General features: G+C 45.8%; 1 protein-coding gene across 1 annotated transcript in view; it reads left to right on the forward strand.

Annotated features, from left to right (window-relative positions):
- The window catches only part of amn (amnion associated transmembrane protein), a 31,681-nt gene extending 21,694 nt beyond the window's left edge, over positions 1-9,987 (forward strand). Inside the window, exons 5-6 of the mRNA XM_033027776.1 lie at positions 516-751; positions 9,820-9,987. Coding sequence (XP_032883667.1) covers positions 516-751; positions 9,820-9,987 — 404 coding nt within the window. The remainder of the gene's footprint in view (positions 1-515; positions 752-9,819) is intronic.
- Positions 9,988-11,176: the final 1,189 nt, after the last annotated feature.

Raw genomic sequence — 11,176 nt, forward strand, 5'->3', positions numbered from 1 at the left:
GTGAGGAATGTGGAGGGGTCACTGTGGTGGATGTTTATGTTAAAATGTATTTTGTGTGTTCTGTTGCTTTTTATTGGTATGACTGAACGGCAAATCAAATTCCTCGTATGTTGCAAAACATACTTGGCTAATAAAGTATGATTATGATACAACAGTAAAGAGGTTTAGTTTAGAGATACAGTGCAGAAACAGGTCCTTCGGCCCACTGAGCCCGCGCCGACCAGCGATCACCCTGTACATTAACACTATCCTACATACACTAGGGACTTTTACCAAAACCAATTAAACTACAAACCTGCACGTCTTTGTAGTGTGGGAGGAAGCCAGAGCTCCTGGAGAAAAACCACGTGGCCACGGGGAGAAGGTACAAACACCATACAGACAGGATGGCACACGCCTGGTCCCTGGCATTGTGAGGCAGCAACTCTACCGCTGCGCCACCTAGCCGCTATTAAAGGTTGAGTAAAGGGCTGAATTGTGAAGTGCTCCAAATGCCCCATTCTCTTCATCCACAGGTGAGGAGGTGACATTTAAAGACCCCGATCACTACAGCTGGTACGATCCCAAAAACTGGCAGACATCGTTCTCTGTGATTGGGCTGGAACAAGACCAACACGCCTTCCCTCTGGATGAAGAGACAGTACCATGCCAACATGACGACGTTGTTTTTCAACCTGCGACATCTTTCCGTGTGGACTTGAACAGTGATGCACAAAATATTCATGTTAAAACTATCTCCTTAATGAATAAGGTAAGTGCTTCCCTTCTTTGAATGCCAACTGATTTATCTTGCTAGGTAGACAAAAATGCTGGAGAAACTCAGCGGGTGAGGCAGCATCTGTGGAGTGAAGGAAATAGGCAACGTTTCGGGTTGGAACCCTTCTTCAGACTGTTTGAAACCTGCACGTTTTTGGAGTGTGGGAGGAAACCGGAGCACCCAGAGAAAACCCACGAGGTCACAGGGAAAATGTATAAACTGTGTAGAGACAGCACCCGTAGTCAGGATTAAACCCAGTCTGTGGCGCTGTAAGGCAGCAACTCTACCACTGCACCAGCGCAAAATCTGTATGAAGACTAAATGACAAATGTGTTCAGGTCAGTTGCCAGGAGCCAGTAGTCTAGTAGAGATACTTAAACTAAACTCGGGGCATTCATCAGAAAATACTGGAAATGTCCACAGAAAGGAATAGAGTTAATTTATCAAGTCAACAAGCTTCTGCAATGTGAGTGGCCCTGAACAGAGAAGATAGTGGAAATAGTCACAGAGTGCTGGAGTAACTCAGCGGCTCAGGCAGCATCTGTGGAGAACATGGATAGGTGACGTTTCACAGAGTGCTGGAGTAACTCAGCGGGTCAGGCAGCTCTCTGGAGAACATGGATAGGTGATGTTTCACAGAGTGCTGGAGTAACTCAGCGGGTCAGGCAGCATGTTGTTTAAGAAGGAACTGCAGATGCTGGAAAATCGAAGGTAGACAAAAATGCTGGAGAAACTCAGCGGGTGCAGCAGCATCTGTGGAACAAAGGAAATAGGCAATGTTTCGGGCCGAAACCCTTCTTCAGACTCAGGCAGCATCTCTGGAGAACATGGATAGGTGACGTTTCACAGAGTGCTGGAGTAACTCAGCGGCTCAGGCAGCATCTCTGGAGAACACAGATAGTGACATTTTGAGTCTGGACCCTTTTTCAGACCCCGACCTAAAACGTCACCTATCCATGTTCTCAGAGGCTGCTGGACCCGCAGAGTTACTCCAGCACTTTGTTTCTATCGTTGGTGTAAAGCCGCATCTACAGTTCCTTTTTATTACATTGGAGAAGATGCTGTGTTTCTAAATGCTCTAACGCCAGTGAGTCCCATGTGAAGAGGTGAACGTTGACTGCACCGTGCTCCTGGCGGCTGTGGCTAGTGCCCTGCCTATTGTCCCACCCACCCTTGCTATTCCCCAGCAAGGTCTGTCTGGATAGTTGATGTAAGATGATGGTCTTCATCAGCCATAGAGTAGAAGGTAAGATCAGGGGCATGCTGCTGCAATGTTCTAGGTCAGTGGGGAGGCTTTACCTGGATTCACATGACCGTCACACTGCAGAACGAAGGCTGTTGTGCAGGATAGAGTGCAGAGGCCATTCATCAGGTTGGCATCTCATTGCAACGTACTGGTAATGAAAGGTTTGGATAGATGTGTTAAACTGAATTCTTTTTGCCAGTCCAATTCACGAAAACTTGATTCAAACCATTGCTGCTAAAATCAATTCTTTATTCTGACAGCGCTGGATAATTCTTTAAACCTTCAAACACAGAGTTAGAAACTCTGGAGCAGGTCAAAAGAACTACTGACTTTGATATAAATGTTACACATTATATAGGTAATAGACAAGGATGATACAAAAGGAGTAGCAAACTATTAACCAATCATTATGGTTTACAATGCATTTAACTTATTTGCATTAACCAATCAACTAATTCCTTTCCATTGATTGACAATATGTATAGTCACATGATTTTCCCTTTTCCGGCCCCTTTACAACCTTCTTCCCCTCTGTGGTTTCTTCAACCTCTTTGTTCAAAATCATTTTATTTCAATAAAGTAAAACCACAGATATAAAACTATTTCTCAGAGAACACTTCTCAGAATATACACATCATACAGCAATCACACAACACATACACACAAAACATATTTTCACTTTTGGAAAAGAAAGTTATTTCTAAAACTTCAGATTTAAACAAAGTCTAATACTTAAAACACAATACACTTCACAATTAATTTCCTTACAACTACATAGTTAAAATACAGTTACTTATGGATTACAAAGATTAAATATGTTTTGTCCCATTCTTACAAAGTGGTAAAGACTTAAGTTATTTCTAATCACACAATTCACAACTCCAAGCACATAAAGGCCATTAATTGTCACACTTAATTGCTTCTTCCCAAGCTCGGGTCTAATTTCATTCTATATTACAACCTCCCCCTTCTATCTCTGGAGGAAAGGAATGTAAGGCCTCTTCACTAATAACATTCCACACAACAAATGAAAGATTATCAAAACAGAGTTAATTTCTCAGTTTTCTATAACCATAAGAAACCCTTTTGCAAAGGTCACACAATCATCACCCATGCCTTATCTCTTATCTCAACAGATGGCACAATGGGCTAAGTGTTCGGCTGGCGACCAGAAGGTAGCCGGTTCGAATCCCGCTTGGAGTGCATACTGTCGTTGTGTCCTTGGGCAAGACACTTCACCCACCTTTGCCTGTGTGTGAATGTGTGTGAGTGATTGGTGGTGGTCGGAGGGGCCGTAGGCGCAGATTAGCAGCCACGCTTCCGTCAGTCTGCCCCAGGGCAGCTGTGGCTACAGAAGTAGCTCACCACCACCGAGTGTGACTGAGGAATGTATGAATAATGCGATGTAAAGCGCCTTGAGTATTCTAGAAAGGCGCTATATAAATCCCATCCATTATTATTATTATTAAATACATTTAATCAGCACAAACCATCTCACAGACTAGTATCTACTCTTGGTGCCTACAACCCAATATAGACTACCATAAATCCCCTTCATGACACAACCGAGCTCAGAGATGTGTCACAAAGGAAGAAGAATGGTGTCCATGTTCTGGAGAAAGATTCCATTAACAACCTCCATTCTAAACACCAACCTAAACCAAATACGTGCAGGTTTGTAGGTTGGTTGGTTTCAGTAAATTTGTAAATTATCTCTAGCATGTAGGATAGTTTGAATGTACGGGGTGATCGCTGGTCGGCGTGGACTCTGTGGGCCGAAGGGTCTGTCCGAGCTGTATCTGTGATGCCTAAAGGGCCTGTCCCACTTACGCGACTTTTTCGGCGACTGCCGGCATCCGTCATAGGTCGCTGAAAATTTTCAACATGTTGAAAATTCAGCGGCGACCAGAAATACGCTACAACTCTTTGGGCGGCTGAGGAGACTCCTCATGACCAAACAGGTGACACCATGGCAACATGTCGCGGGGTGAAGCCTGTATGGTCATGAGTAGTCGCCCAAAGAGTCGTACCTTGTTCTGGTCGCCGTTGGATTTTCAACATGCTGAAAATATTTGGCGACCTGCAACGACCTATGATGGGTGCCGGCAGTCGCCAGAAACGTTGCGTAAGTGGGACAGGCCTTTAAAGAATAAAAGGATGTGCCTTAAGAATGGAGTTGAGGAGAAACGCCTTTAGTCAGAGGGTGGTGAATCTGTGGAGTTCATTGCCACAGACAGCAGGCCAAGTCATTGGATATTTTTAAGGCAGAGATCGACAGGTTCTTGATTAGCAAGGGCATCAAAGGTTTGGGGAGAAGGCAGAATGGGGTTGAGAGGGAGAGATAGATCAACCATGATGGAATGGTGGAGCAGACCCAATGGGCTGAATGGCCTAATTCTGCTCCTAGTTGCTGCCTGGATGAAACCTTTCAGTTATTTGGAGAGATTGAATGGAATAGGAACATAGAAACATAGAAATTAGGTGCAGGAGTAGGCCATTCGGCCCTTCGAGCCTGCACCACCATTCAATATGATCATGGCTGATCATCCAACTCAGTATCCCGTACCTGCCTTCTCTCCATTCCCTCTGATCCCCTTAGCCACAAGGGCCACATCTAACTCCCTCTTAAATATAGCCAATGAACTGGCCTCGACTACCCTCTATGGCAGAGAGTTCCAGAGATTCACCACTCTCTGTGTGAAAAAAGTTCTTCTCATCTCGGTTTTAAAGGATTTCCCCCTTATCCTTAAGCTGTGACCCCTTGTCCTGGACTTCCCCAACATCGGGAGCAATCTTCCTGCATCTAGCCTGTCCAACCCCTTAAGAACTTTATAAGTTTCTATAAGATCCCCTCTCAATCTCCTAAATTCTAGAGAGTATAAACCAAGTCTATCCAGTCTTTCTTCATAAGACAGTCCTGACATCCCAGGAATCAGTCTGGTGAACCTTCTCTGCACTCCCTCTATGGCAATAATGTCCTTCCTCAGATTTGGAGACCAAAACTGTACGCAATACTCCAGGTGTGGTCTCACCAAGACCCTGTACAACTGCAGTAGAACCTCCCTGCTCCTATACTCAAATCCTTTTGCTATGAAAGCTAACATACCATTCGATTTCTTCACTGCCTGCTGCACCTGCATGCCTACTTTCAATGACTGGTGTACCATGACACCCAGGTCTCGCTGCATCTCCCCTTTTCCTAGTCGGCCACCATTTAGATAATAGTCTGCTTTCCTGTTTTTGCCACCAAAATGGATAACCTCACATTTATCCACATTATACTGCATCTGCCAAACATTTGCCCACTCACCCAGCCTATCCAAGTCACCTTGCAGTCTCCTAGCATCCTCCTCACAGCTAACACTGCCCCCCAGCTTAGTGTCATCCGCAAACTTGGAGATATTGCCTTCAATTCCCTCATCCAGATCATTAATATTATTGTAAATAGCTGGGGTCCCAGCACTGAGCCTTGCGGTACCCCACTAGTCACTGCCTGCCATTGTGAAAAGGATCCGTTTACTCCTACTCTTTGCTTCCTGTTTGCCAGCCAGTTCTCTATCCACATCAATACTGAACCCCCAATGCCGTGTGCTTTAAGTTTGTATACTAATCTCTTATGTGGGACCTTGTCGAAAGCCTTCTGGAAGTCCAGATACACCACATCCACTGGTTCTCCCCTATCCACGCTACTAGTTACATCCTCGAAAAATGTCTATAAGATTCGTCAGACATGATTTACCTTTTGTAAATCCATGCTGACTTTGTCCAATGATTTCACCACTTTCCAAATCTGCTGCTATCCCATCTTTAATAACTGACTCTAGCAGTTTCCCCACTACCGATGTTAGACTAACTGGTCTGTAATTCCCCGTTTTCTCTCTCCCTCCCTTCTTAAAAAGTGGGGTTACGTTTGCTACCCGCCAATCCTCAGGAACTACTCCAGAATCTAAAGAGTTTTGAAAGATTATTACTAATGCATCCACTATTTCTGGAGCTACTTCCTTAAGTACTCTGGGATGCAGCCTATCTGGCCCTGGGGATTTATCGGCCTTTAATCCATTCAATTTACCCAACACCACTTCCCGGCTAACCTGGATTTCACTCAATTCCTCCAACTCCTTTGACCCGCGGTCCCCTGCTATTTCCGGCAGATTATTTATGTCTTCCTTAGTGAAGACGGAACCAAAGTAGTTATTCAATTGGTCCGCCATATCCTTGTTCCCCATGATCAACTCACCTGTTTCTGACTGCAAGGGACCTACATTTGTTTTAACTAATCTCTTTCTTTTCACATATCTATAAAAACTTTTGCAGTCAGTTTTTATGTTCCCTGCCAGTTTTCTTTCATAATATATTTTTCCTTTCCTAATTAAGCCCTTTGTCCTCCTCTGCTGGTCTCTGAATTTCTCCCAGTCCTCCGGTATGCTGCTTTTTCTGGCTAATTTGTACGCATCATCCTTCGCTTTGATACTATCCCTGATTTCCCTTGTTATCCACGGATGTACTACCTTCCCTGATTTATTCTTTTGCCAAACTGGGATGAACAATTTTTGTAGTTCATCCATGCAGTCTTTAAATGTCTTCCATTGTATATCCACCGTCAACCCTTTTAGAATTAATTGCCAGTCAATCTTGGCCAATTCACGTCTCATACCCTCAAAGTTACCTTTCTTTAAGTTCAGAACCATTGTTTCTGAATTAACAATGTCACTCTCCATCCTAATGAAGAACTCAACCATATTATGGTCACTCTTGCCCAAGGGGGCACGTACAACAAGACTGCTAACTAACCCTTCCTCATTACTCAATACCCAGTCTAAAATAGCCTGCTCTCTCGTTGGTTCCTCTACATGTTGATTTAGATAACTATCCCGCATACATTCCAATAAATCCTCTTCCTCAGCACCCCTGCCAATTTGATTCACCCAATCTATATGTAGATTGAAGTCACCCATTATGACGGTTTTGCCTTTGTCGCACGCATTTCTAATTTCCTGTTTGATACCATCTCCAACTTCACTACTACTGTTAGGTGGCCTGTACACAACACCCACCAGCGTTTTCTGCCCCTTAGTGTTTCGCAGCTCTACCCATACCGATTCCACATCCTCCAAACTAATGTCCTTCCTTTCCATTGCGTTAATCTCCTCTCTAATCAGCAACGCTACCCCACCTCCTTTTCCTTTCTCTCTATCCCTCCTGAATATTGAATATCCCTGGATGTTCAGCTCCCAGCCTTGGTCACCCTGGAGCCATGTCTCCGTGATCCCAACTATATCATAGTCATTAATAGCTATCTGCACATTCAACTCATCCACCTTATTACGAATGCTCCTTGCATTGAGACACAAAGCCTTCAGGCTTGTTTTTACAACACTCTTACCCCTTATACAATTTTGTTGAAAAGTGGCCCTTTTTGATTTTTGCCCTGGATTTTCCGGCCTGCCACTTTTACTTTTCACCTTGCTACCTATTGCTTCTACCCTCATTTTACACCCCTCTGTCTCTACGCTCACACATTTAAGAAACCCTTTCCCTTTAACTCCATCCGCCACTAGCCCATTCGACACCCCACCCCCCTTATTCAGTTTAAAACCACCCGTGTAGCAGTGGCAAACCTGCCTGCCAGAATGCTGGTCCCACACCTGTTAAGATGCAATCCGTCCCTTTTGTACAGTTCCCCCTTACCCCAAAACAGATCCCAGTGATCTAAGAATCTAAATCCCTGCCCCGTGCACCAGTTCCTCAGCCACACGTTCAGGTCCCGTATCTCCCTGTTCCTGCTCTCGCCAGCACGAGGAACTGGAAGCAAACCGGAGATAACAACCCTGGAGGTCCTGCTTTTCAGCATTTTTCCGAGCTCTCTAAAGTCACGCTGCAGAATATTCATCCCCTTCTTTCCGACATCGTTTGTGCCGACATGCACTACCACTTCCGGATGTTCACCTTCGCCCTTGAGGATTTTCTGCACTCTGTCCGTGACATCCTGGATCCTGGCACCAGGAAGGCAGCACACCATCCTCGCATCCCGTCTGTTGCCGCAGAAACCCCTGTCCGTACCTCTCACAATGGAGTCTCCTACTACAATGGCGTTGCCTGCCTTAGGCCTTTTTGGTTTTGGCTCAACAGCCCTATTCGCATCACAAGCCAGTCCGCCGCCCAGTGTAAACACCTCTTCTGTCCCGACAGCTTCTAAGTGGGTGAACCTGTTCACAAGAGGTACAACACCCGGGGACGTTGGCATTCCATGCTTCCCTCCCGTTCTCACTGTCTCCCACCTTCTCTCTTCCAGTACCTTAGGTGTAACAATCGTACTGTAGGACTTGTCGAGGAACGACTCAGTTTCTCGGACGAACCGGAGGTCATCCATTTGCTTCTCCAGTTCCCCAACACGCCCTTCAGGAGCTCTACCTGGATGCACTTCTCGCATTTGTAGCAGCCAGAGGCACCAGCGGTGTCCTTGACCTCCCACATACTGCAAGCATCACACTGAATCAGCTTGCCTGACATCTCCTTCTTTCGTCTCTCCCTCTGCAGTGTTTTGCGTAGTCTCCTCTCCTCAGCCTCCTCGCCGAAGACTCTCGAGCCAAAGACTCACACTTTTCTCACAGGGCACTTCCCTCACAAGGCCGCTTGCTAAGAGCCGTCTTGCTTAAATTGACTGATAAATTGCCTGATTTACCAATTTACAAACCAAATTCCTCAGTTTTCAACTGTTTTCCCGGCACTGACTCACTTCTCTCCTCCCACTTGGGCCAGAGACAATCAGTCGTATCTCTTGCTAAACTCCTGCTGCTGTTGCTCCCAAAACTACAGCAGTTCTGAGTAAAATGTCATCTCTGGGGTTGTTTTTACCATATAACCATATAACCATATAACAATTACAGCACGGAAACAGGCCATCTCGGCCATTCTAGTCCGTGCCGAACACGTATTCTCCCCTAGTCACATCTACCTGCACTCAGACCATAACCCTCCATTCCTTTCCCGTCCATATACCTATCAGAATGGAGTTGGTGTTGAAGCTGATGGAGATATACAAAATAAAGAGGTAAGAATCTCTCTCCCATCATGGAGGTACAAGAGGACATGGTGACCATGTGAGGGGTGGAAACTTCAGAAGGGATCTGAGGGGGAATTCTAGAGCGGTTTTGATTCTGGAACACGCTGCCATTGGAGTTAGAGATGACATACATCTGCCACGTTTAAGGAGCATCTAGAGACCAACTTGAATTGCCATTGTCTCGAAGGCTACACACCCTACAATGAGGCATGGTAATATAGCAGTAGAGTTGCTGCCTTACAGCGCCAGAGACACGGGTTCAATCCTGAATACAGGTGCTGATCTGGGTGGAGTTTGTACCTGTCTCTGTGCTGCACCAAGCTTACATACTAGTTTGCGTGAATTTTCGGGACTGAATTAAAAGGTCACGTGTTAAAATGTGCAACTTAGAGGACAGATTTCACCAGGCTGAGGAGAGTGTTAGTAGCAGGAAACTAATTGTGTCTCTGAAGAAGCATCTCGCCCAGAAATGTCACCTATCCATCTTCTCCGCAGATGCTGCCTGACCCGCTGAGTTACTCGCTTCATGCCATTTTACATCGCATGTCATGTTCATACGTTTCAGGAGTAGAATTAGGCCATTTCGGCCCATTTAGTCCACGCCGCTATTCAATCATGGCTGATCTATCTCTCCCTCTCAACCCCATTTTCCTGCCTTCTCCCCATTACCCCTGACACCCGTACTAATCAATGTCAACTTGCTTTTTGCCCATGTAATGAATGATTAATTGCTGGTTTTATTTTGCATGGCAGAGGTTTGCCAGCAGTGAAGACTTCCTCGAGTATCGAGAATCCCACACAGGAAGACTGCAGTTCCACGGAAACAGCTCCGTCACTGTGACCAACACCAAGTGTGAAGACAGATCAGGCTGTCAATGCGGTAACTCTCGTGTAAGAAGCAAATTACTGTGTGAATCTTAGATGTATACAGCTAGTGTCTACTCTATGTTCATGAAGAAGTCTGAATCAGACCCATCAATGCAGAAGCACATTCAGGGTCAAGGGATTTAGGGTAGGGGCACAGTGGCTCAGTTGGTAGAGACCACGGTTCGATCCTGACCTCGGGTGCTGTCTGTGTTTGCATGTTCTCCCTGTGACCGTGTGGGTTTTCTCTGAGATAGAAACAAAGAAAATAGGTGCAGGAGGAGGCCATTCGACCCTTAGAGCCAGCACCGCCATTCATTGTGATCATGGCTGATCATCCTCAATCAATAACCCGTGCCTGCCTTCTCCCCATATCCCTTGATTCCACTAGCCCCTAGAGCTCTATCTAATGCCCCTGTCCCACTTAGGGGAAACCTGAACGGGAACCTCTGGAGACTTTGCGCCCCACCCAAGGTTTCCGTGCGGTTCCCGGAGGTTTTTGTCAGTCTCCCTACCTGCTTCCACTACCTGCAACCTCCGGCAACCACCTGCAACCTCCGGGAACTGCACGGAAACCTTGGGTGGGGCGCAAAGTCTCCAGAGGTTTCCTAAGTGGGACAGGGGCATAACTCTCTCTTAAATCCATCCAGTGACTTGGCCTCCACTGCCCTCTGTGGCAGGAAATTCCACAAATTCACAACTTTCTGGGTGAAAAAGTTTTTTCTCACCTCAGTCTTAAATGACCTCCCCTTTATTCTAAGACTATGGCCCCTGGTTTCCTCCCACATCCTAAGGACGTGCGGGTTTGTAGGTTAATGGTCTCTCTGTAAATGGTAGGGAGTTGGTGGGACAGTGGGATAACGCACTACTTTTGTGACCGATGGTCGGCATGGACTCGGTGGGCCGAAGGGACTGTTTCCATGCTGGATCTCTGACCTAAACAAAGGTAAGGCAAGTTGGTGTTAATCTGGTAGGTTATGAGTCTCTATTGACCCAGAGGTGCTAGCTGCAAATTAAACTGATTCAAAATAAAGGCAGTTTGAAGAAGGGTTCCCGCCTGAAATGTCATCTATTCCTTTTCCCCAGAGATGCTGCCTGACCCGCTGAGTTACTCCAGCACTTTGTGTCTATCTTTAATATAGGTTCACGAGATTGATCCCTGGGATGGCGGGACTGTCATATGTGGAAAGATTGAAAAGACTAGGCTTGTATTCACTGGAGTTTAGAAGGATGAGGGGGAATTTTA

The sequence above is a fragment of the Amblyraja radiata genome, chromosome 9 (assembly GCF_010909765.2).
Source record: "Amblyraja radiata isolate CabotCenter1 chromosome 9, sAmbRad1.1.pri, whole genome shotgun sequence".
Taxonomy (NCBI): domain Eukaryota; kingdom Metazoa; phylum Chordata; class Chondrichthyes; order Rajiformes; family Rajidae; genus Amblyraja; species Amblyraja radiata.